The sequence below is a fragment of the Amblyraja radiata genome, chromosome 1 (assembly GCF_010909765.2).
Source record: "Amblyraja radiata isolate CabotCenter1 chromosome 1, sAmbRad1.1.pri, whole genome shotgun sequence".
NCBI classification, from domain to species: domain Eukaryota; kingdom Metazoa; phylum Chordata; class Chondrichthyes; order Rajiformes; family Rajidae; genus Amblyraja; species Amblyraja radiata.
In genome coordinates, this window is record NC_045956.1 from 126,667,608 (window position 1) to 126,694,680 (window position 27,073).

Sequence of the window (27,073 nt, forward strand, 5' to 3'; positions counted from 1 at the left end):
TTTATTTCATTCCCCTTACATGTTTTTCCTCTACATGCTAAATTTTTGTAAGGTGTCCTTGAGACTCTTGAAAGGCGCCCATAAATACAATTTATTATTATTATTATTATTATTATTAGAACCAAGTCATCCGCTTAAAACAGGGATTTTACCTCTGCGTCCAGAAGACAGAGGCCCGGCGCTGTGCTCTGGTCCAACTTTACTGCCAAATCATTGATATATACATTAAACAGTAATGTATTATTATTATTATTATTATTATTATTATCTCAGCTAAAGTACAGACGACTCAAGAACCCACTGAACATCTAGCCTAGCTACGCCTTGCAACACCTACATCCACCCAACAGTTTGGACAATTGCATAGGTATGTGCTTTACACAAGAAGTAGGACACGCCCAATGTAGCTAATTATCACCCACTTTCAATGAGCAGAAAGTGACGGAAGCTGCCATCAACAGTGCATTCAAATGGCACATACTTGCCATTTATCTACTGTAAACCCACTTTGTATTTTGCCAGGAACACTCAGTTCCAGACATCTCAGCTTTAATCCAAACTTGGATCAAAGAGCTCAATTGCAGAAGAGGTGAGAGCAAATGCCCCTGACATCAAGGGAGCATTCGTCCTTGTCTGACATCAAAACACCCGAGTAAAAATGAACAGGATCAATGGGAAAACTCTCCAGGGGTTGGAGTCATGCTTCCCATGAATTATGGTTGTGTTTGTATGAGGTCAATCATCCGAGTCCCACAATACTCAGGGTAGAGTCCTAAGCACAACTTTCTACAGCTACTTCATGAAGGACCTCACTAAGGTCAGATGCAAATGAGAATGTGCAAATAGTGAGATGAGAATGTTTGCTGATGACTACACAATGATCTATTCCATTTGCAATGAAAATGGCAGCAATGATAACAACCACACTTGTGCAGCATGACCTAGACAATGTACCTGAAAAATTCACACAGATTTAATTTCCACTTTGCTCATCATACGTACGATTGAAAGCTAATTAAAAAAATCCCCACTCCTGGCAATTGGAAAGCTTGAAGTAGAAGAAAATTAGAAGTCAAAACAGGAGAACAGGTTTGCGTGGACCACCCCACAAATGTCCAAAAAACGGGAATCTTTACCACTATATATATATAATGCTGTATGACATAATTCAAAGTGTGTGGCTTGCGTGTGTTGAATACAGAACTGGCCCTGGTTTAGTATCTGTCAGTAATACGTCCTAAAATGAGATATAGATGCTCTGCTGTGTATAAACTGTTTTCTTTTTTGGTGTACTCAACTATATTCTAAAAGCATTCTTTTACAAAAAATAAAAAGTTTATGCAAATTAAAATGATTTATTTTCTATCACATAATCAATCTATTGAAGTATGGCAACACAAATTCTTACCCATCCTAGCACCTGATGGTAACATCAGCTGAGTACATGTTCAGCAACTGGCAAAGAATAATAATGTTTATTATCATTAATATTTGATTATTATTTCATCAATTGAAATAATCAATTGAATTATTATTTTGGTTTGTACTCAAGATTTGAATGACATTTATTGTTTACTCTATAAAGCTAATTCAGTGTTTCCTGTACCTTTCTGGTGACCTGATCGGGTCTTCACGTGATCGCTCCATGGCAACCAATTGAAACTGCATTACTCAGTCAGTCCAGACTGAAACCGAACAATCATTTCAAAGCAAACCACTGAAGTTTTCCATCCTGTTCAGCTTTGAACTTTCAAGCTATATTAAGATACTTACCACATGCAAACTAAAATTCAGATTCCACAAACAATTGACTTGACTTTCTTCATCTGGCAGTTGCTTTATATTTTTCTACATGTGGTTCAAATGCAAACCAATTTTCCTAAAGTCAAACTTAAAACTGTGGACATTGGTAGCCTTAAATCAATATAAAAGTTGCTTTACAATGTGCAATGATTTTTCTCATTGTATAACTAAAGGATTGCTTATTATGCATGTTGCAACTCCATTAACGAATCCTTGACTTAAAATTGAAGGTTTTCATTGTTGGGAAGAAAAACAGTCCTCATTGCATGATTATGCGATGACAAGTCAATGACCTGAAATGTTAACTTGGTTTCGCTATTTATATTTGCTGCATGATCCTTCTTTGGAGCAAACAAAGCTAAATGCTTTACTTCAGATAAAACATGAAGCTTAGGATATTGTAGAAAGGAACTGCAGATGCAGGTTTAAACTGAAGATGGACACAAAATGCTGGCGTAGCTCAGTGAGACAGGCAGCATCTCATGAGAAAAAGAATGGATGACGTTTCGGATGGGAGTCCCTTCTTCAGACTTGAAACGTCACCCATTCCTTCTCTCCAGAAATGCTGCCTGTCCCGCTGAGTTACTCCAGCATTTTGTGTCTATCCAAGCTTAAGATGTTTGTGGACTTTGGAACATATTATAATGCTAAAATTACTTTCCTATTCAGTAAAGTTCCATGGAAAGCTGGAATTCCACTCAAAAGCAGAGATACATAATTATATCTTCTTCTGGGGAGAGTCTAGATCAGTCTGCCCGATTTCTCTTCAGAACAACCCCCACTCCCCTTGATAATTTGGTGACCTTCTGCTTCACTCTCTCTATTGCAATTATTTCCTTTATTTGGTAAGGGGACCAAGCCTGTACACAATATTCCGTGTGCAGTCTAGCCAGGGCTCTTTTCTCTTTGGTGGAATAGCTTTGCTCTAGTTCGTGCTCATGCAATGAAGGAAAACATACAGTTTGCCTTCCAAACTGCTTATACCTGCATAATAGCTTTTGGTGATCTATCTGTAAGGACATACGGTTTGTTCTTCAGAACAATATCATTCAGACTCCGACCACTATTAAAAATCATCCGTTTTCTTTTTTTTCTATAAACAGTCATCCAACCCCACAATGACACATTTATTCCGACTCTCTGTTTCTAGTAATCATGGGTAACATATTAGCCCCAAGCCCATGTGCTCTAATTTTATTTGGTCATTTCTTATGGGCCTAACAATCTCAAATATAATTTTCCTTTCAAAAATCTATGTTGGGTCTGCCCAAGTCTATTATTATTTTCTAACTGTCATTATCACTTCTTTAATAGTAGATATAGGTATTTTCCCTACAAGCTAATTACCTAGTTTTCTTTCTTAATTCTTTGTTAAATAGTGAGCTTCGGTCTTCTACCTTCCATTCTGTGGGAACTATATCTTGGATCAATGGAATAAAAGGTGGCTACCTGTGCATTTTGTGTCCACCTTCGGTTTAAACCAATCTCATGAGATAATTCGTCTGGTTCGCAGGATTTTTTTGGCTTTCAGCCATGTAATTGCCTCAAGTACGCTAATACTAGTTTCTCTCAGCTCCTCGTTCTCAATTTATTGTTTTCCACTCTTTCTGGTAGATTTTTCATGTCTGTCTCTAAAATTAAGCAGAAAATATTAGATCAGGTTCTTGACCATTTCTTTATTTACCAATATAATTTCTCATCACTCTATAGAGGTGACATATTAACTTTTGCTAACACAAATCATGTCTTCTCCATACCCCTTAGGGGATTTTACACTCTATTTTTATGTTTTTTGCTAGAGTACCCTTACATTCTATGTTTTCTTTTCCTTATCTGTATCTTAGTCCCTTTGGAGAATTCTGAAATTTTACTGAGGCTCAAGCTTGTTTCCTTTTTGGCAATATTCTGTTTTTTGTCTTTGTATAATGATATCATTAGCTTCTCTTGTTAGCCAAAACTGCAGAGTGTCTCTTAGTAGATTCTGTGCCTGAAAGGGCTAAATGTTTGTTGCAAATTCTGGTTCGAGTTTGGATTTAAGACTGGTTTCAGTAAAATCATTTTCAATCTTTATACAAAAGCCTGCCATCTTAAAATCACTTCTCTCTCAAGGCCTCTAGACTGTGAGGTTATTAATTAACCCTTTCACATTATACAATACTCAATCTAAAATAGTTTGTTCCCACATTGTGTTCTAAATCAGTATGATGTGGACCAATCGCTTAAGCACTTCATGAACCAATTTTCCACAATATTATTCTACCTCTTTTCTTAGATGTTCAGCTACACCACTTTTTCCATCTATTTGCATGCTCATGGCATTGAAATTCCTGACTCCTTTTGGTGTCACTCGCAAATCAAGGTTTTAAGGTTTCATGGTTTCAAGGTTTATTGCCACATGTACCAATTAAGGTAAAGTGAAATTTGAGTTACCATACAGCCATACTAAGTGAAAAGCAACAAGACACACAGCACATAAAATAAAAGTTAACATAAACATCCACCACAGTGGCTCCCAACATTCCTCACTGTGATGGAAGGCAATAAAGTCCAATCTGCTTCCTCTTTATTCTCCTGCGGTCGGGGCTGTCGGGGTGATCAAAGCTCCCGCAGCCGATGATCCGAAGCCCATGCGTCGCGGTGATCGAAACTCCCGCGTAGGGACGGTTGAAACTCTCCGCGGCTTGGAGTTCCCGAATTGGTCTCCAACCAGGGACCGCGGGCTCCACGATGTTAAAGTCCACAGGCCCGCAGTTGAAGTTCTCCACAGTGGATCGCCGGCAAAGGGATCACAAGCTTCACAATGGTAAGTCCACGCCGCACCCGCAGTTGAAGCGCCAGGTCGGTCTCCAGGAAAGGCCACGCCACTCCACGATGTTAGGCTGCGGTGGGGACAGAGATACAATATGGAAAAAATCGCATCTCCGTCGAGTTAGCGATTGAAAAAGTTTCCCCCACATAAAACAAACCAAGGAACACTAAAACATTCTCTTTAACATGTACTTAAAATAACAAAACAGAAGAAAGGACAGACAGATTGTTGGCGAGGCTCCTGAAAAAGCTGTGGATTTCCTGAGAACTTATACCTTTGTGCCTCACGTATTACTGAATGCTTGAATAAACTGACTAACCACATCCTCAGCTTTCATTATATATAGTTGCCAGATTCATCTAGCCATTGTTCACAAATTAATTGCAACAATGAATTGTCAGGCTCTGCTCAGCTCTCTGACCATCATTTTCTACCTAACAGCAACTCGTAAGTACGCATATGTAATTTACATTGATAGGTTTTTTTAATATGTCTGTGTATTTCTATGATAACTATACTGCCACATCTACATTCAAGGATTTATGTATGAAGTAGGACAAAACTAGATTGAAACTTGCCACACTGATACCTCTGAGATTACAGTAAACCCTCGTTATATTGGACCAAATGGGGGGAATGGTGTCCGTTATTGCCGATTGTCTGCTATACAATCAGACCAAGTAAGAGAAAACCCAGGGACGTATATTCTGGAAGCATCTCGTCAGTGGTTGGGAAGTTATTGGAGAGGATATTTCATGATAGGATTGACTCCTATTTGGAGGAGAATGGGTTAATTGGGGACAATCAGCATGGTTTTGTACACGGCAGGTTAATGAGTATTGTGAGAAAGTGATCTCTGAAGATAGGGCAGGGCATGTTGGCTACTTGGATTTTAGTAAGATATTTGGTTAAATGTCCCATGTTAGACTGATTCAGAAGATTGAGATGCATGGTATTAGCAGTGACTTGATCAAATGCATTTGGCAAAAGTCATATGAAAGTGGCAACACAAGTAGTTTCAAGATTCAAGATTCAAGATTCAAGAGTTTATTGTCATGTGTCCTAGACAGGACAATGAATTTCTTGCTTTGCTTCAGCACAACAGAATGTAGGAGGCATAAATAATACAGAACAGAACTGATCAGTGTGACCATATACCAATGAATATATATATATATATATATATATATATATATACACACATAAATAAACAGATAAAGTGCAATGGGCTATTAATGATCAGAGTTTTGTTTAAGTTGAGTTTAATAGCCTGATGGCTGTGGGGAAGTAGCTATTCCTGAACCTGGATGTTGCAGATTTCAGGCTCCTGTACCTTCTACCTGAAAGCAGCGGGGAGATGAGTAAGTGGCCAAGATGGTGTGGGTCCTTGATGATGTTGGCAGCCTTTTTGATAGTAGGGAGGTCAGAGCCGATGATGGACTGGGCAGTGCTTACAGATTTTTGCAGTCTTTTCCGCTCCCGGCGCCCAAGTTGCCGAACCACTTCTACAGCATGCTCTCTACTGTGCACCTGTAGAAGTTCGAGAGAGTCCTCCTTGACATACCGATTCTTGGTATGAGTAGATAGAGTGGTAAAGAAGACATAGGCTATGCTTCATAAGTCGGGGAATTAAGTATAGGGATTAGGATGCCATGATGCAGTTTTATCGGACTTTGGTTAGTCTACATTGTGAATATTGCATGCAGTTCTAGTCGCCCCATTACAGGAAGGATGTGGAAGCTTTGGAAAGGTGCAGAGGAGGTTGACCAGAAAGATGCCTGGCATTGGGAGTATTAGCTACAGGGAGATATAGGATAGACTTGGATGGCTTTCTCTGGAACGCCAGAGGCTGCAGGGATATCTGATAGAAGTATATAAACTTATGAGAGGCATAGATAGGTCAGACAGTCAGAACCTTTTTACCAGGATGGAAATATCAAATACTCAGGGGCAGAGTACAAAGGTGAGGGGCAAAGTTTAAAGGAGATATGTGGCAACATTTTTACACAGAGGGTGGTGAGGCCTGGAACATGATGCCAGGGTCAGTGGTTGCAGTGGTTATGATCATGGTAATTAAAAGGCCGTAGGATAGGCACACGGATATGCAGGAAATAGAGGGATATGGATTATGTGCAAGTACATAAGAGATGGTCTTGGCATCATGTTCAGCATAGACATTGTGGGTCATACGACCAGTTCTTGTCTGAGGTGTGAATATGTGGCTGAACGATTGTCGTGGGAAAGGAAATGTTTTTCATGCAACACTAATTGCAATAATCGGGTGATTTCATCAGTGTTAACCCAAAAAATAAAAGGAGAGTGGGAGCTAATATTGAAAATGTGGGACAAAATTATTAATAATATTCAGAAATCATACACATTAAAAAATTAAAAATTAAGTCAGTGCAACAACATTTAAGCAAAAGTACAGCATAATGTGTTTCATTCAGTATAGTTTAGTTTAGAGGTACAGCGCAGAAACAGACACACTGGGACAATTTTTACATTTATCAAGCCAATTAAGCTACAAACCTGTATGACTTTGGAGTGTGGGAGGAAACTGAAGATCTCGGAGAAAATCCACGCAGGTCACGGGGAGAATATACAAACTCCGTACAGACAGCACCCGTAGTCAGGATCGAACCCGGGTCTCCGGCGCTGCATTCGCTGTAATGGGCCTGTCCCACTTAGGTGATTTTTCAGGCGACTGAAAATCTGGCGACTGGAACGGTGACTGTCAGAGTGGAACACACACACTCATCGCTTCCTTCACCAGTCCGTTATGCAGGGGGGGGACAGGGCAGGCGGGGGGAGCGCTGTCTGAGTGAGATTCACACGGCTGCGCAACTCGGCGGACATTAACATTACCGGTCGGTTATCCTTGGTTCTGAAAGCTACTGTTTAAGGATTTTTTTTCCTAATGAGCCAAGAAATTCACCGGTCAACACCGACTACAACTACGAGATCCTTCGACCTCCTGGCAACCCACTAGGCCCTCCTGACGACCCACCTACGGCACGAGAATTCTCACTACTCTCCATGGCGGCTTCATTCTGGTTGCAGCTAATTTTTCAACATGTTGAAAAATTTGCGCCGACCATAATGAGGCTGCGACTAGTTTCCAGAATGCGGGAACTCCTCACGATCATGAAGGCGACTCCCCGGCAACCACCCGCGAACATGTGGTGACCATGTGGGGACCGCAGAGTCTCCTGCAGTTGCCTAAAAAGACGCCTAAGTGGGACAGACCCATAAGGCAACAACTCTACCGCTGCACCACCATGCCGCTCAATTTAGTTAACTATTCCTTATAGAAAAGTGAAATGACTTGCAAGCGTTATGTTATTTTAGAGAGTTGAAATGATATCAATAATAGGAAAGCATATAATGAGAGTAGAGTGACTTGTGGAGATTTTGTGAGTGAAATTGAGGAATAGGAAAGTTAATGGCATACAGATGTTTCCTAATTGGGCTGCAGTGAAAGTTGGAAACTCAATGATATGCAAGAAGGAAAGTGGCAAAGCCCATTGGTTACAATCCAAATAATCCAGGGTCAAGCACCATAATATAGATGTAATTACTGCAACACCTTTGCCTTTCCCCAAATGGACAGTGTTTGTACTGCATAGAATCCACTCACTGAAAGTCAATAGACCCTTTAGGTGGGAGAAGGCCTACATTTTAAGGAGGCAGACTAAGAGGGCTGTTAAAGACACTTAAAGGAATTATCAGCCTCCAGCCAGGACCTGACTTCCCCTGCAATTGTTTGCCCTTCCCCAAACACCCCATTGGTCAATATGACGATCATTGTCAGCCTCGAGTTAGAACAATCTATTAGAGTGTTTCTCCGATTAGCAGTTGTATTACTGAGTACATTATAATCCATGAGCCCGCATGCAAGAGGAGCCATGTTTTGGCGCCATTTTCCAAGTCCAGTTGTTATGAGCAATGCCAGATTCAGACAAGCCCTAGGTTGCTGCGGGCCTCCTTCTTTGGTCGAACAGCAGCCAAAGTCCTCACCTCACCCATCCACCTTTGTTCCCCAGGGGCACCTCCGGCAGCCGATCGTGCAGTAGGCCCGACCCCGTTGCCCTCTAATCTCCACCACCCTCTTTCCCCTCTTGTTGCGTCCGTCTTTGTGGCCAGTACCATCCTCCTGATCTCCAGTCTTCTGGGGACAAGCAGCGAGTCCTCCAAGCATGGGCCTGCTTGGCAGCTAACCTCCACTGGGTCTCACGGTCAGCAGCAGTCCACCAAGTCTTGCATTACGCTGCGGTCCGATGGTTCGGCAGCTTCCCCTCCTATCCTGTCTGCCAGAGTCTTTCCTCAATGGCAATAATCTCTGTTTGCTTTAACAGATGATTGCTCGGAAATCATTGGGGGCCAAATAACGAGAAATCATGCCAGATCATACATGGCATCAATCCAGATGAATAAACGTCATTTGTGCGGAGGAGTGTTAATAAAGCCATCCTGGATCCTGACTGCAGCGCACTGCAATCTGTAAGTTGTAATTACTGTCTCAAACAGTATGAACATTTCAATACTTTACATTTTGTTATCTTTTCTCTATGATGCCACATTTATATTGTCCGCAGACTTTGAAGATGTGCATGTGTTTTCTAACCTCTGTCTAACAATCCATTATCACCATTTCCCAATGGCCTAAATGTTCCCATTATCTCCAGCACCTACATCGTTAATCGATATCAGTTGTACAGTTATAACAATTGATACCTCTCCTAATGCACCAGCCAAGTGTAGGAGGAGTTGGCGAGCCAAGGGAAACAGTTATTTGATTCCTGAGCTGAGTCCAGATTCTGAAGAATTTCTGCTTAATACTTCCATTACATTTTAAAATCACGGATACATGTGTTCCATGCTACCTGGTCCTTTGTCCTCTTCCAGAAAATGACTGTTTGTATCCTAGACTTCAGGCAATCCCAAACCCACATCCAACTCAACCTTCAACAGGGACTCGTTTCTAATTGTGTTTTGCACTCATGCCTCGTGCTTCCGCTTTGGCACACTCTGGTTACACAGTCTTGCAGAATTCACGTGTATTTTATGCTTTTGTGTGTTGTCTGCATCTGTCTGCCTGTGATACTGCTGCAAACAAGGTTTGCTTTAAACCAGCACCTTACCCCGCGTGTGCATATGACAATACACTCGACCTATCATAAGATCACTCTCTTTAATGTCACATTTAGCTACTTTAAATTGGAACCAGTCTACGCAGTTCTTGGAATTAATTCATTGGAAAGTAATGAAAACTCGAAGCAAGTACTGAAGGTGAAGCATAAAATCCCACATGAGTGCTTTAACACTGAAACCAAAGAATATGACATCATGCTGCTTCAAGTAAGTAACTAATATCTCCAATAACACTGATGTTATAATTATGCCAAAAGAACAAATTATGTAAATTCAAGTGCCAAACTACCTCAGTAAAACTCCAATAATCTGCTTTCTCGTCATTTGGCAATCCGAATGGTTCACCAGGTAATGTCTACCGTTTCTCCCTCCCACACACCAAGGTCCCGGTTCCCATGCTCCCTCCCCACTTCCAATGGTCCCATAGGCTTTTCCTATCATTGTGAAGTAGAATTCACCAAGCATTGGAATATACACTCACAAATTGGGAACATGAGCTGAGTTTAGACCCGCCAAGAGTCAGGTTAGTTTTACCCGACTGATATTCTGCTGTTGCAATAGTAATCCTGCTCAGAACGAGAGGAACCACGGGTTTGGACATTTGGTGTATATGCTTGGCTGAGGAACCAATGTTGTGAATGGTGGGAATTATGACTGAATGCCGCCAAGTCAGAATCCAGCCTGAATGTAACGATACCCCGGCACCGTGGCTCGCTGGTTGGCCTGGGATAACCGGCTGCCATACACGCGGCAACAGTGCCGATGAAGTGCCAATTGCTACTGGCCTGGAGTGCGGACATCCATTTAGCACACCATATGTTCATGGTTTGGGGTGGTACAGTGGCGCAGCGGTAGAGTTGCTGCCGTACAGTGCCAGAGTCCCGGGTTCGATCCTGGCAATGTGTGCTGTCTATGTGACGTTTCCACGTTCTCCCTGTGACTGCGTGGGTTTTCTCGGGGTGCTCTGAATTCCTCCCAAATCCGAAAGACACGAGGATTTTAGGTTAATTGGTTTCTGTACAATTGTTCTAAGTGCGTAGGAGAGAACTAGTGAACAGGTGATTGATGGTCGGCATGGCCTTGGTGGGCCGAAGGGCCTATCTCCACGCTGTTTCCCTAAACTAAACCAAACCTATTCCAGTGCTCCTTTCTGATTGTCTGGGGTATACAGTAGGTTCCACATACTTTTCCACCTTGCCTGGGTCACAGGTCCCTGAGATATGTGGTAACATTCTATGTAGCATCTAAAAGAAAGGAATTTAGATGTGTGTGTGTAAAATATAATAATATATAATTATATATATATACGGGAGGGGTGGGGATAGTGAGAAATCTGCTTGATTGACAACGCCAAAGTCCCAAGTACAATCATTTTCAACCCATTATTTCATTGGCCCTGCATTCAATCTCCATCACAAATGTATCATTCCTTCTTTAATGTTCTTAATTATTTGAGGCCAAAGTTACAATTCCATCCCTTTATTTAATGGCCACTGACTCCTTGCATCAGATGCTCCCATTCAAATTAATTCCCAGTGCCTATTTACACATTTAAATCAATGCACAAGACCGGTTTAATCCTTCCCATCAATTCAATTCTCCAGGTAATACCCACCCCCCCCCCCCCCCCTTTCCCATTGCCCCCACCCTGGTGCTCTCCCATTCCTCCCACCTCCCCTCATCAGCCTGCTCCTTTCCCCTCCTTAGAACATAGAACAATGCAACACAGGAACAGGCCCTTTGGCCCATCATGTCTGTGCTGACCATAATGCCAAGGTAAAATAATCATTCTGATGCTAATCTCCCATCACTGTGTCCCACGTTTCTCTCTCCCTCCCCTCTCCTCTGTTCTCTTCCACCTATGTTCCTCCCACGTGCTTTACATTTCATTCCTCCTCTTCTTTCCTTATCTGACAAGCTTTAGTCTCCTTTTCATCTCCACCCTTTGTCACTTACTGCACCTAAATCTGCCAATAACTCCCCCGCCTCCCTACACCTCTATATCCACCCGTCACTAGACCCACCCGCGTCTCTCTTCCAGCTTCCTCCCCACCCCTAACTCTTCCCAACTATCAGTCTGTAGAAGGGTCCCTGCCCAGAATGTCCCTCCACAGATGCTGTAGGGATGAACTGCAGATGCTGGTTTACACAGAAGAGACACGCAGTGCTGGAGTATCTCAGCGGGTCAGGCAGCATCGCTGGAGAAAACGAATAGTTGACGTTTTGGGTTAAGGCTCTTCTTCAGAGTGAGACTCAGGAGAGAGGGAAACTAGAGGTATGAAAAGGTTCTGGACAAATCAGAGCCAGCACCGATGACCAAGGAAATGTGGAGCCCACAACGGTCCATTGTTGGCTGTGGCAGAGATGATAACTAAGGGATATATGGATGCGAACAGTGGACCTGGCAGGACGACTAGGATGGGGGAGGAGCGGAGAGGGAGGGACAGGGGGTACTTGAAGTTAGAGAAATCAACACTCATGCAGCTAGGTTTTAAACTGCCCAAGCAAAATATGATGTGCTGTTCCTTCAATTGGCGTGTGGCCTCACTATGACAGTGGATTTGAGTATAGGAGCAGGGAGGTTCTACTGCAGTTGGACAGGGTCTTGGTGAGACCACACCTGGAGTATTGCGTACAGTTTTGGTCTCCTAATCTGAGGAAAGACATTCTTGCCGTAGAGGGAGTACAGAGAAGATTCACCAGACTGATTCCTGGGATGTCAGGACTTTCATATGAAGAAAGACTGGATAGACTCGGCTTGTACTCGCTATAATTTAGAAGATTGAGGGGGGATCTTATAGAAACTTACAAAATTCTTAAGGGGTTGGATAGGCTAGATGCAGGAAGATTGTTCCCGATATTGGGGAAGTCCAGAACAAGGGGTCACAGTTTAAGGATAAGGGGGAAATCTTTTAGGACCGAGATGAGGAAAACATTTTTCACACAGAGAGTGGTGAATCTCTGGAATTCTCTGCCACAGAAGGTAGTTGAGGCCAGTTCATTGGCTATATTTAAGAGGGAGTTAGATGTGGCCCTAGTGGCTAAAGGGATCAGGGGGTATGGAGAGAAGGCAGGTACAGGATACTGAGTTGGATGATAAGCCATGATCATATTGAATGGCGGTGCAGGCTCGAAGGGCCGAATGGCCTACTCCTGCACCTATTTTCTATGTTTCTATGTTTCTATGAATGTACAAGCTTCTTACAGACAGCACCCGTAGTCGGGATCGAACCCGGGTCTCCGACCTTTTTCAAATTGTAATTTAATAAAACACTCTTGACTCTTGAGAAAAAGTGATGGAGTTTAGAAATAGGAAGGTTTTGTTACAATTGTACAGGGTGCTGCTGTACTGAACATAGTTTTGGTCCCCTTGCCCGTGAACATCACAGCCGATGAATGAGAATATAAGGAGATTGGATTCGCTCCTTAGCTGCAGTGTTTCTGCGGGTTTCCTCTTCTGTTCACCACTCTGATGTTTCCAGGGGTTAATTCTTATTAATCTGTGTCTGAAGAAGGTTCCCGACCCGAAACGCATCCATCCCTTTTCTCCAGAGATGCTGCCTGACCCACTCAGTTACTCCAGCACTTTATGTCTGTCTTTAATTCTTATTCCCCATCCGTGATAGGCCTCCAGCCCTTTGGGAAGTGGATGTTCACAGTGAGAAACCGTGGATTCCCGGGAGTGGCGCAGACTGACCGGTGCTGCAACACCGAGGGTGGTACTCGGGGAATTAAAGAGGCAGAAGATTTAAAGGAAAATCCATAAATATATTTTGTCCCAGTCACGCCAACCTCCATGGGCCAAACACCTTTCTCCGCCCTCTGCCTATATTCCGCCCGCATTCTCCCCTCGCCCTGCCTGGCTACTGCTGTCCTTGCCTCATCCCGATGGAGCGCACTGAAATATTTAATATTTGGTTATTTTCGACGCACTGAGAATTTAAATAAACCAAAGGGATGTACTTATGAATGGATCACTTGTATGATATGTATTAAAACAGCCAGTTCCAACTAAATAATCCCTCTGTAGCACCAGAACAGATCAAATTGAAAACACATAAACCAATTCCAATGATGTTAAATTATTACAGTCATCTTTCATGCAATCTAACTTACGATGCATGCATCTCTTTTTCCTCCAACGTCCCCAGCACAGAGCATATTACTGGATATTACAGGCTTGCGGTTATAGTACTTCCGGCTATGGCACTTGTTTCTATCTATGATCGTTACATTTACTTCCCTCAGACAGTCTGATGCGCGGTTTGAATTTGCTTCTTCTGCTCCCCATCCTGCAACCGTGCAAACCGTCCCCACTTGCACATCCTGGTCATTCCGGGGCAATGGTAGAAAATCCACAAAGTTGTTACGTTTTGCCTTGGACTCCAGCTGTAATAAACAAAAGCATCGGCTCCGTCTTATGCCTTTCACCACAGCATACATTTCATATTTATTTATCTTCTCAAACTTGCCATGGAGAAAATGCCGTGAAACGCGGTAAACTCATATGGTCATAAGTGATAGGAGCAGAATTAGGCCATACGGCCCATCAAGTCTACTCCACCATTCTATCGTGACTGATCTATTTCTCCCTCCTAACCCCATACTCCTGCCTACTCCCCACAACCCCTTATACCCCGATAATGAAGAACCGATCTATCTCCGCCTTTAAAATATCCACTAACGTTTTGTGGCAAAGAATTGCACAGATTTACCACCCTCTGACTAAAGAAATCCCTCCTCATCATCCTAAAGGAACGTCCTTTAATTCTGAGGCTATGGCCTCTAATCCTAGACTCAGGAGCGATGACACAGTTTCATGTGTTTCTCCTTCTATTGACCAGGAAGGCACCCAAATATTTAGAAACAGATAGAAAGCTGATCAAATGTATAATGTGTATAGTTTTTGTATCTACTTTTGTTTTTGTGGTTAATCTGTAATCACCAAAGATGCCATTAGACATCGTGAACATTTCCAGCATTTACTCTTTTTGAGTCAAAATTTTGGTACCTTTTGCATTTTATTGTTTACCTTCTTGAATAATTTGACCATTTTATTTCAATGAATAATATGCGGAGCATAATTTTTTGCTTCTGATTCAGATTTAGTTATACGTAAAGAAAATTAAAATGAGGTTCTGGTAGATTGATTTATCCAGCCTGTTGTAACCTTTCACCTTTATTTCCCTGTGACATGAAAGCTTTGCGTGATCTGTTCAGTTTAGGTTTAATTTATTGTCACATGTACTGAGGTACAGTGAAAAGCATTTGGTGCGTGCTACCAGTCAGCAGAATTAGCTCATTAGAATAATTTACTGTGGAAAAATATTTACCCGTATTCTATATTTTAATGGCACTAAGTAATCGATGTAAGGCTCGAGCAAAACAAGAACTGTATGTTTACTGTAGTTTCTGCATCAGGTTTACATTGTCAGAGCAAAAGACAAAGTGCTGGAGTGTTATAACTAATTGTTATTTATACCACAGCTGGGGAGCAACGTCAAGTTCAACAAAGATGTGAAAGTGCTCAAACTACCGAAAACAAAGGTCACTGATGTGAAACCTGGGACTTCCTGCTCAGTGGCAGGATGGGGGAAAACAAGTACATGCTCAAAAAATAATTCTGACACACTTCAAGAGGTGAAGCTAAAAGTAATAGATCGTAAAACATGCAACAGCAAGGACTATTACAATAACGATCCTGAAGTAACCCAGGACATGATCTGTGTTGGCGACAGTGAAGGCAGAGGAGATTCTTGTGTGGTGAGTGTGCTATGTAGCATTGTTATCAGTAAAATGACAATAAAGCTCTCAGTGTGTGTGTGTGTGTGTAAAATAGTAAGATTAAACGAGAACTTACCAGTTTGAAGTTTGATCTGTATTTTATGAGGAGGAACGTTGAGGGAATACGTGAAGAACCCCGCTTACGACGCATGCGTGTCATCCTTCAAAGCAGCGGTGTGAGGTCACAGAAACACTATAATGACCTAATATAGTAAGATTATCAAAGAGATACCAGTTTAAGATATGACTAATCGAGGGTGGGAGCGGAGGGCACGTATTCCCTCAACGTTCCTCCTCATAAAATACAGATCAAACTTCAAACTGGTAAGTTCTCGTTTAATCTTACTATTTTACTTCGGAGTCACGTGAGTGACTACGTGAAGACTTCAAAACTCTGTGACCTCATGCCGTGGAACGAGTCCATGCTTCACAACTGCCTTGGTTGTGGGGAGAATGATGTTAACATCATTAAACATAATACGATATTGAAACCCAACTATAAAATATTAATTCCAATTATTGCCCCTATTTATGCGGTGAATTATATGTAGAACTTAAAATTGTTTCTGCAATTCTTCCAGGTTCAATAACTGGTTTGTTATAAAGTCGTTGGATAGTTTCCTCCATTGACCATTCTACTGTCTTGAGGGTTTTGTCCATTGGTACGTCCAGCTTCATAGCTGCCAATGTAGCTGCAGCCCTGATGGAGTAAGATTTAATTTTTCCTTAGAGTCCACTCCAGCCTTTGTCAGGACTAGCTTAGCCATTTAGAGATGATCTGGACTGTCACTGTTTTGAGTGGCTATTAGTAGCTGATAAACGTGACATTTCTTCCCTCTGATGATCTAGCATACTTCATGTATGATAGTAAATGAGTTATAATACAGCAACGACCATCTGTCGTATAGGCTCTGTACTTTGTTTTTAGGCCTGCCGACCCGTCTGTTTGGTTTGACCCTTTGATTGATGTGACAGGTTTAATTCTCTGATGAAATCATCATGTTGTCCAGCCTTAGTTTCTGTAGTGACTGGACTCTTTGCGCCATGACCAAGGCCATCAGCATGACTGTTTACATAGTCAGTTTCTGTAATGACAGAGCTGTAGCTGGAGACCAGTTTCTTAACTTGGTCAGTACAAAACTCACATCCCATATATGAATGTACCTAGTTCTTGGGGATTAATTTTAACATGCCCTTAATGAGTTTTGTTACCAGTGTGTGTGTCCCCACAGAATGTCGCTCTGTACCTTCGACAGGTATGTAGACAGAGCACTCCTGGCGCAATTGTGGTACTATGACTAAGCCTCTCATCGTAATGGAGGCTTGCCAGGAATTCCAGAACAGATGGCTGTTTATAGATCTGTGGGTGATAATAGTTATGAACGTACTTCCTATTTCTAGAGAATACCAAGTACTGTTGAATGAGTGGACTGTCTGCGACCCGCTGAAAAGATTCCGCCTATGGTCCGTCAGTCCTAGGTGTACAAGAGGTGCTTTCAATTGTACAATAAATAGGTTAATATAGATAGTAACATGGGTAACTCTCCATGTTGCTAGAACGAACCAGTAAATTAGGTCTATGATGGATGGTGATGAATGGTTCTGCCTTCTACCACCGTTGTTTATAATATGTTGTTTATTCTTATATGGCTGCAGGCAATATCATTTCGTTCAGACCTAAATGTCTGAATAAAATAAGAATTCAATTCAATTTACAAATAGAGTTGGCCAGATAGTCACGTGGTGTCGGTAAGTTTCTACCCATAGTTGACATACTACTCCCGGTGTCCATAAAACTGGTCACTGTTAATGTTAGGTTATGACCATGCCTAACAAATGTACCCACATCTAGCGCCATAGTGGCGTCAGTCGGTTACTTCATTAGCCTGTCAGAATGACCCATAAATTGTTTGAATGACGCGTGACTGCGTTCAGTAATTAGATAATGTCTGATATTATATGGCTGGCACACAGTCCCTATGCCAATTCTACTAGCAGTCTGATGGATAGTTAGTTCCCTGCCAGTCTCCATTAAGGCTGTCCATATTACCAGCAAAGTCAGTGCCATGTGAACTGTGTTAGCAGTGAACCGCAGATGACCTGTAGTTTAACACATCTGTGGGTACCTCTAATTGGTAATCTAGCCAGCATATCTTGATACGATGCTTGCCAAATAGTACCCTAGGATCAATACAGAAGATGACACAAAGTTCCCATCTGAAAGAATATAAGTACGAAGTTCCATTAACCTAAGATGAAGTGGCAACCACCTCTGATTATGATAAGGATATTTAGTACACGAATTTCTGTGATTCTTATTGGATGTCTCCATAACATCTATAATGTGTGTACGTAGTTTAATAATGCTTCAATTTGTTGCTTCCTTGTCTGAATGACGTTCAGTTCAGTACATGCTGAACTAAGGAGCAAGTAATGAATACCTCCACATTCTATATCAGTGGTTTGGGAGGTTCCAGGTTTCCATATAAGGCCAGTGCATCCTGGTGAACTAGTGTCATGTTTATTTCTAATAGTGCGGCCGTTAATATCCCGCTGATAGGACTTTAGAACTTTCTTTCGGTTCAATACCTTGTCCTGTTATGTTTTTGGTTACTGCTAAGACTAAAGGATCCAGCAGTCCAATACAATTCCTGATAGATATCATTCCCATCTCAGGATTACACAGTAATGTCTGTTCCAGTAATGTCTGTTTCAGGGAAACAAAAGCACACCTGTGAGTAAGGCTAACTGGTCAGATTTGAAGCCAGCATCCTGACCAACGTGTCTCCAAATACTTCAGTTAACACTGGCCACATTCAGAGCCCCACAATTTCCCGGGGGTAAATATCTTGCCAACACCTCAGCAAAGGTATTGGCTTGCAGGTGATGTGTAGACATGTACTTTTATCCAACCGCTCCTGCCGACCTTCGTGCTCTCGGGCACTAGTCGCACGCGGTTTTTGCCACAGCCAGTCCCCATGCCTACGGGCACTGGTCGCTCCAGGCCGCCCCATATAATTGTGCCGTTGCTCGCAGTCCCGGTACTCCCCGGCACCTGTCGCTGACGGCTGAACATGCTGCAGCCACTCGTACCGGTTTCCCAGCTCCGCAAAAGTGGCCGCTGCTGGCTGCGCTATATCCTGCAGCTGCTCATCCTTACTTCGGTATCGTTAAGTATTATCCGGAGGCTGTTTCTCCACATCACTTTCGCAGTGATGTACTTTGCGCTTTGCCTTCCCGCCCGGTCTAGGATTTGATTTTCCCGGCGCGGGGTTTAAATCCGGCACAGCTGATGTCTCCATACAAGTTGCCTGTGCCGGCGGCTGCTGCTGCAGGTCCGCGGCACCTTCGCCACTGACGTCCTGCAGCTTCTTTACAGCCTTTCTACGCGTTGCTCTGTCCATTTCCTACAGGGTGAAATGCAGAGTCCACTTTCTCCCCTCCTTCAGGGTTATGTAAACCTGTGCCTTGGTCAGGGTCTCACCAAATTTGGTCCTGCCCACTCTCCTCTGAGGAGTAAGAGATATCTTGCGGCCCCACACGGGGTACCGCTGTGGGACTTACCTTTTGCCCACTGTGGCTAGCCTCCATATTTCTGGGACTGCCACCATGGAGGAGCTCCTCCAGCCGTTTTGGAGTGATTTGCACTCGCTCCCTTTCGGGAGATGGTGGTGCTGATTCTTTCTTTCTTCCACCCGTTTTGGTGTGATTTGCACTCACTCCCTTTTCGGAGATGGTGGTGCTGATTCTTTCTTTCTTCCACCCGTTTTGGTGTGATTTGCACTCGCTCCCTTATTGGTAGATGGTGGTGTCGACATTTGTTGCTGTGCCTCTCGCTCCCTGCTGCTCTGTCCGCTCGTGGCTGCTCCTAAAACCCCTCCAACCGACCCCCAGTGCGCACGGGCATTGGTCGCTCGCAGCTATTCAGAGTCGGACTCCTCGAAGTCAACGACTCTGATTATGCCTACCTCTCCCGACCAGCCAGGGCCGGCATGGGAGCGAAGTTGGGAGCAAAAATCGGGAGGGAAAGTCGGGAGCAAAAGTCGGGCGCGAAAAACCGGGAGCAAAAGTCGGGGGGGGGGGAGGGGGGGTAAGACTGGCACAGCTATTCCCATTACGGGAGTTCAGCCTGTTGCTGCTGTCTGGTTCCCCCCCTGCCTCTGCGGTGCTCCAGCGGGTCCAACGTGTACTCAGTGCTCTCGGGCACTGACCGCTCGCCGCTATTTTTAGACCTGCGGAACCCCTGTTAACGCGCCAGTTCCGCACCTTCCAGCCCCTCGGACCCATGAATTATTAAATCCACTAAACCATTTGTGGGGCTGTTTCCGAGTTGTCGGGAAAACTGCTCCAGCGACCGTTGTCCTGGCACTAAAGTCGGCTCCGTTCCTGTTTAAAAGCAATTAACGGGCCCCGGCCGCTGCTGGCTGCCTGCAAATCTGCAGACTCTCCCCAGCCAGCTTCATCAGCCTTCTAGATAAAAAAAAAGGGTAAGTAAAGAAAACGAAGTTCCCTTACGTTCCTGTTGCAGGTTCAACCCCTGCCGATTTGGAGGAACGTCCTTCCTCCAGCGATGACGAGTTCGAATGCGTGTAGCGATATGACACGCATGCGTCGTAAGCGGGGTTCTTCACGTAGTCACTCACGTGACTCCGAAGTAAAATCTCCACTGGTTCTATAGATTGAAATGTTCCATCCTTCCTCTGGCCTTAATCAGATTCCATTATCTCATCGTCCTGGCAGATTCTTGCTTGAGGTATGAGAACTCTGTTAAAGAGACTGGTAACAGAAAGGATGAGGCTGGTCTTGAATCTGGTGCTGCATGCTTTCAATCTTTTATATCTTCTGCCTCATGGGAGATGCATCATCAAAAGCTTTCTACCTATATCCTAGTTGTGGATACATCTCAGTAAAGAGTTATTTGAGACATGAAAAATCAAAAAATGTTTCAAGAAAACAACCCAAAATTACTATCCTCTCAAGAAAGCTAAGAACAGGCAATAAAATCTGCCAAACACAGGCTTATGAGACTAGCCTAAATAAACATTTTAGTCGGTAAGCACAAATTGGGCCAAGGGGCCTGTTCCTGTGCTGTATAACTCTGACATTCTGACACTCACAGAGTGCTGAGTATTCTGAAATGTACTAAGGGCCTGTCCCACTTAGGCGATTTTTTAGGAGACTACAGGCGACTAGGCTGTCGCCACATGGTCGCCGGGGTGTCGCTTGTATCATCTCGTCAGTTGCCCAAAGAGTCATAGAATCTTTCTGATCGCCGCAGAATTTTGAAATGTTTCAAAACTTTTTGGCGACCATTGTCTTGACGCCAATGGGCGTAGCCTAAAGTGGACTGATGTAGGTGGTGGCGGCAGGATGATCTAGGATGTGGCCATGATGATCTAGGATGTTACCCGGATGATGTAGGTAGTTACGATGATGACATCGGTGGATTCCAATTGTATGTTAAAGTTATATTATAGATAATTTAAATTTTAATAGTATTATAATATCTTTGTATGCACAGTTGTATGTTAAAGTTATATAACAGATAATTTAAATTTTAATAGTATTATAATATTTTTGTATGCACTGTTGTATGTCGTAGCGGCGTACAATCACCGTTTTTTCGGCGCTCTGCAGCGACTATGACAGTCGCCTAAAAAAATCGCCTAAGTGGGACAGGCCCTTTTGGCATAAAGGGGAGATGGAACTAGTATGGATAGACACAAAGTGCTGGAGTACCTCAGCGGGTCAGGCAGCATCTCTGGAGATGGGGGGTGGGTGACATTTTGGGTCGAGATCCTTTTTCAGACTGTTGCCAGCCTGAAAACCACTGAAGAAGGGACCCAACCCAAAATGTCACCCATCCCTTTTCTCCAGAGATGCTGCCAGACACGCTGAGTGACTCCAGCCCTTTGTGTCTATCTTTGGTATAAACTAGCATCTGCAGTTCTTTGTTTCTACATTGGGATTAGTCTGGAGATGTTCCATTTGGTTGGCGTGGATGATTTGGGTCAATTTCCATGGTGCGAGATTCTTCAATTCAATAATCCTATGAAAAAATTGAAAGCCAAAAAAGTTAAGAGAAATGTGGGTGCCTGGATACCAAAATGGATCAGTGAAAGGAAACAAAAGGTTTGCATTGGATGATCAGGTTTTGGGCTCAGGGTACGGTTTGCAGTGATGTGTCATTCAGGACATTTTGGAGACATTCACATATTTCAAAAGTTATAAACCACCTGGATTAATTTATGAAGAGCAGCATTATACAGCTTCCAGATGACAAGTGATTTGACAGATCTTGATGATTTAGTTGTAGATTTCAGGATGACACATGGCGGAAAGAGGAGATTCAAGGCATTGGGAGTTGGGGGAATAATTGCTACACCTTTAAATGGTAGCACTTATTAAATGTCACCTTTAAAAGGTAGCACCTTGGGTAGTTTTCGCCCCAGCAGTATGAACATTGACTTCTCCAATTTCAGGTAGTCCTTGCTCTCTCCCTCTTTCCCCTCCCCTTCCCAGCTCTCCCACAAGCCTACTGTCTCCGCATCTTCCTTTCTTTTCCCCGCCACCCCTAACATTAGTCTAAGAAGGGACTTGACCCAAAATGTCGCCTATTCCTTCTCTCCATAGATGCTGCCTCACCTGCTGAGTTTCTCCGGCATTTTTGTCTACCTTCCATTTTTTCCAGCATCTGCAATTCCTTCTTAAACCTTTAAAGGATTATTGGTTAGCTATAAATGGGATTGTTTTGAAAGGAAGCTCCATGCCAGATGCTGTGCATGACTTGATCCCATCATCCACAATGCTCACACACCCCATCTAATCTGTCTTGGAAATGGAGTTGTGGGCACGGTAACATTCAGTAACTTTAAGCTGTCCGAAGACAAGCAGACAGGTTCTGTATATTTAGCAAACTCAGGCATATGACCCAAAGGACTTGATGTTTGCAACACTCCACATTTCTTTGAAGATCAGAGACATTTAAAAGCACCATCATTTTAGCTAATTCCATTTAATTATTGTCATCTTTGATGTTTTTTTCTCTTCCAGGGTGATTCAGGTGGCCCTTTGATATGCAACAAAAAGTACATTGGGATAGTGTCGTATGGTAAGGGATGTGCCAATCCCAAAAAACCTGGAATTTACACTTTATTAACAAAGAAATATCTTGATTGGATTAATAAAACGATAAAGACGCATGCTTACAATTTGACCGCTGAAGCACTGTATTGAGTAATCAGCATGCTGCTTCACTCTGCTTTGCCAACAAATTTCACCTGGCCCACAGCTAACAATGGCCCGTTTACTTTATCATCGTAACTTTTTTGCATATCTTTCATTAATTTGTTCTATATCTCTCTATATCACCGTCTATATCTCTCTTTCCGTTTCCCCTGACTTTCAGTCTGAAGAAGGGTCTCGACCCGAGACGTTACCTATTTCTTTTCTCCAGAGATGCTGACTGACCTTTGAATTACTCCAGCTTTTTGTGTCTCTCTTCAGTTTAAATCAGCATCTGCAGTATCTTCCTGCACCTGATGCTCAATTAATTGGCTTAGAGAACCAACATGCTTCCATCCATATCCTGAGTACATTGTATAATATTTTACCGTAAAATGCAATAAAAACTCGAATTGTGACATTTCTTGTCTTGTGAAGTTTCTTATTTTCTGAAGTAAAGGACACGTTGTAAAAGTGAACTGAATCATAAACACCTGTAAATGAATTCCTACAGTTCAGCAATATGGTTGGTACGTTTTTGAACCATTCACACCCCTAGAGACATTTAGAATCAACGTCAAAATATCAAGTAACTTTGAAAACTTGGAAATCATTGGATGGGAGTAGAATTTGGCCATTCGGCCCATCAAGTCTACACCGCCATTCAATCATGGCTGATCGATCTCTCCCTCTAAACCCCATTCTCCTGCCTTCTCCCCGTAACCCCTGACACCGATACTAATCAAGAATTCATCTCTGCTTTAAAAATAACCATTGACTTGGACTCTAAAGGCAAAGAATTCCACAGATTCACCATCCTCTGACTAAAGAAATTCCTTCTCATCTCCTTCCTAAAGGAACATCCTTTATCTCTGAAATCAGATGCTGCAGCTAGGGAGAGGGTCAAAGGGCACTCATGTGGGAGGCTGCATTTGAAATGAGCAGCTGTGAATGGAGTCAAATTTAAGAAAAGCATTTGAGGCCAGCAAAGTGGTGCAGCTGGTAGACCCACTGCCTCACAGCGCCAGAGACGTTAGTTCGATGCTGTCCTTGGTTGCTGTCTGTAAGGAGTTTGTACAGTCTTCCTGTGACCACATGGGTTTCATCCGGATGCTCCAGTTTCTGCCCACATGCCAAAGACATGAGTATTTGTCTGTAAATTGCACCCAGTTTGTAGGGAGTGGATACGAAAGTGGGATTTAATTGAACTAGTTAACAGGTCAGCGTGCACTCAGTGGGCCGAAGGTCTTCTTTGCATGTTGTGTCTTTAAAAATTATGCAATGTGCAGCTGTCACCCCATATGTGGGTTTAGCACAAGAGCAAGCAACCAAAGGTATTTCTAGGTTTAGGTTTATTATTGTCACATGCATTGAGGTACTGTGAAAAGCTTTGTTTTGCATGCTATCCAAAGAGATCATTTCTACCATACATATACATAATCAGTTTAAACTCAAATGCAATATATGGAGCAATGCTATGATAATTGATATTATATTACCAGCTATGATAATAACCTCCTCATAAAATTAAATGTATTGCTTAGACAAGGCTTACCTTATAAGTGCACACTAGCTTTCTCTCACTGATTTATACTTCTCAGCAAATGTGCCTCTCAGGGCATGTTCAATTAATTTTGCCACAGTTAAAAAATCTAATATCTGTTTCCTCTCTGGAAACCATCTTAAACGATAACATATTATTTATAAATTGTCAGTCCAAAAGGATAATTCCTGTATCAAGTAAATCTTGAAATACCACCCTCCAGAGGAATCAATTGCAGAAAATTAATCTCTTTTATCTCATTAATTTCTGCATTATTAATTGTAATTAATTAATTGTAATTGTAATTGTAATAAATGTATTAGTCAAGTATGTAAAAACATACAAGGAATTTGATTTGCCATACAGTCATACCAAAAAAGCAACAAGACATACAACTACTTAAAAGTTAACATAAACATCCACCACAGTGGCTCTTCCACATTCCTTACTGTGTTGGAAGGCAATAAAGTCTTATCTTCTTTCCTCCTTATTCTCCCACAGATGGAGCAGTTGAACCATCCGCAGTCGGAGCGATCGAAGCTTCCGCAGCCAGCGATCGAAGCTCCCGTGATCGGGGCGATCGAAGCTCCTGCGGTTGGAGTTCCCAGAGGCGGACCCTAACCAAGGGACCGCCAGCTCCATGATGTTTCTCCCTCGGTTGGAGCTCCCGAAGTCGATCCCTGACAAATGGACGGCGAGTTCCACAATGTTGTCCACAGTCTCCCTCGGTTGGAGCTCCCGAAGTTGATCCCCAACAAAGGGACTGCGAGCTCCACGATGTTGGCCGCAAGCTTCCGCGGTTGGAGTTCCTGAAGTCGATCCCCAGCAAGGGGCCGCCAGCTCCACGGTTAGGCCGCAGTGTGGACAGAGATACGATACGGAAAAAGTCGCATCTCTGTTGAGGAACGAGATTTAACCACACACCCCCCCCCCCCCAAGATACACTTAAACATACATTTAACAACAGACTAAAAATAACAAAAGAAGAAAAGGACGAGGCAGACTGTTGGTGAGGCTGCCATCGTATGGACTGGGAAAAAATAAAATCCTTTCCTTTTTTATTTTACTTTTCTTCACGTCTCCAGAACTTCATCTCATCACTACTGCAAAGACTATAGAGAATTATTATGTAGTAAATCTATCATTTCCTTATTTTCAATTTCAATATCATCTCTGTGTCTCTGTAGGCCTTTAGGGTTAACGCCCATATTGCTCGAAGGAATATTTTTCCCTAAATAATATGTGAAATTGGTAATGCAAGAATTAATTTCCCTGGTTCGCACGTCCAGAATGATTCCCATCAATTGGATAAACATAAAAACATAAAAAATAGGTGCAGGAGGAGACTATTTGGCCCTTCGAGCCTGCACTGCCATTCATTGTGATCATGGCTGATCATCCACAATCAGTAAACCGCGTCAGCCTCCTCCCTATATCCCTTGATTACGCTAGACCTCTATCTAAATCTCTTTTAAATGCATCCAATGAAGGCCTCTACTGCCTCCTGGGGCAGAGAATTCCACAAATTCATAACTCTCTGGGTGAAAAGGTTTTTTCTCATCTCAGTTTTAGATGGCCTCCACTTTATTCTTGGACAGTGGCCCCTGGTTCTGGACCCCCAATATTGGGAAATTTGTTCCTGCATCTAGCTTGTCCAGTCTTTTTAGAATTCTTTATGTTTCTATAAGAAACCCTCTCATCCTTTTAAATTCCAGTGAATACAAGCCCAGTCTTTCCAATCTTTCCTCATATGACAATCCCGCCATCCCGGCAATTAACCTCGTGAACCTACGCTGCACTGCCTCAAGAGCAAGGGTGTCCTTCCTCAAATTAGGAGACCAAAACTACACACAATACTCCAGATGTGGTCCCACCAGGGCCCTGTACAACTGCAGAAGGACCTCTTTGCTCCTATACTCAAATCTTCTCGTTATGAAGGCCAACATGCCATTAGCTTTCTTCACTGCCTGCTGTACCTGCATGTTTACTTTCAGTGACTGTTGTACATTGAGATAATAAACTGTCTCCTTGTTCTTGCCGCCAATGTGGATAACCTCGCATTTATCTACATTATACTACATCTGCCATGCATTTCCCACTCACTCAACCTATCCAAGTCACCCTGGAACCTCCTAGCATCCTCCTCGCAGTTCACACTGCCATCCAGCTTTGTATCATCTGCAAATTTGCTCGTGTTACTTTTAATTCCATCATCTAAATCATGAACATTACATCTAGCATATGTAACTCCATTATTGAAGAAGGAAGAGATCACTTTTGCACAATAAGATCAACGGCCTTTAGGGTTAATGCAGACTTTGTATTGTACAAGGGTTTCTTTCAACTTATCACCCTTGGTTTCATCCATTAAGAGTTTCCTGCATTGAATTTTTGCCTCATCTCTTTAAATTCAGCCTAACCTAAATTTATAGCATTAGTTTGTCAATTATATATTTTTTGCTAAATCTAACGTTGATTCAAGCTCGTACTAATTTTTGATGGTGAATTCATATCTAGCATGGCTTGTCCTTTCCAATGAAGAAAAGATTGTTCTGAAGAATCAACCACATAATTAAGGGTGGTACAGTGGCACAGAGGTGATGACTCACAGCTCCAGAGACCCAACTTCCATCCTGACTGTATGGAATTAGCACATTCTGTTCCGTAGGGGTCGGTGTTCGTCGTAGATCTGGTGCTTTTCATGTTATATGTTAATGGATGAAGGAATTGATGGTTGTGTGGCCAAGTTTACAGAT

The 27,073-nt window shown here is 42.7% G+C and overlaps 1 protein-coding gene across 1 annotated transcript in view; it reads left to right on the forward strand.

The window, feature by feature from the left end:
• The first annotated feature begins 4,919 nt into the window (after window positions 1-4,919).
• The window catches only part of LOC116982387 (granzyme K-like), a 33,949-nt gene continuing 11,795 nt past the window's right edge, over window positions 4,920-27,073 (forward strand). Inside the window, exons 1-5 of the mRNA XM_033035623.1 lie at window positions 4,920-5,059; window positions 8,971-9,115; window positions 9,823-9,973; window positions 15,254-15,529; window positions 22,604-22,661. Of these exons, the coding sequence (XP_032891514.1) occupies window positions 5,002-5,059; window positions 8,971-9,115; window positions 9,823-9,973; window positions 15,254-15,529; window positions 22,604-22,661 (688 nt within the window). The 5' untranslated portion in view covers window positions 4,920-5,001. The remainder of the gene's footprint in view (window positions 5,060-8,970; window positions 9,116-9,822; window positions 9,974-15,253; window positions 15,530-22,603; window positions 22,662-27,073) is intronic.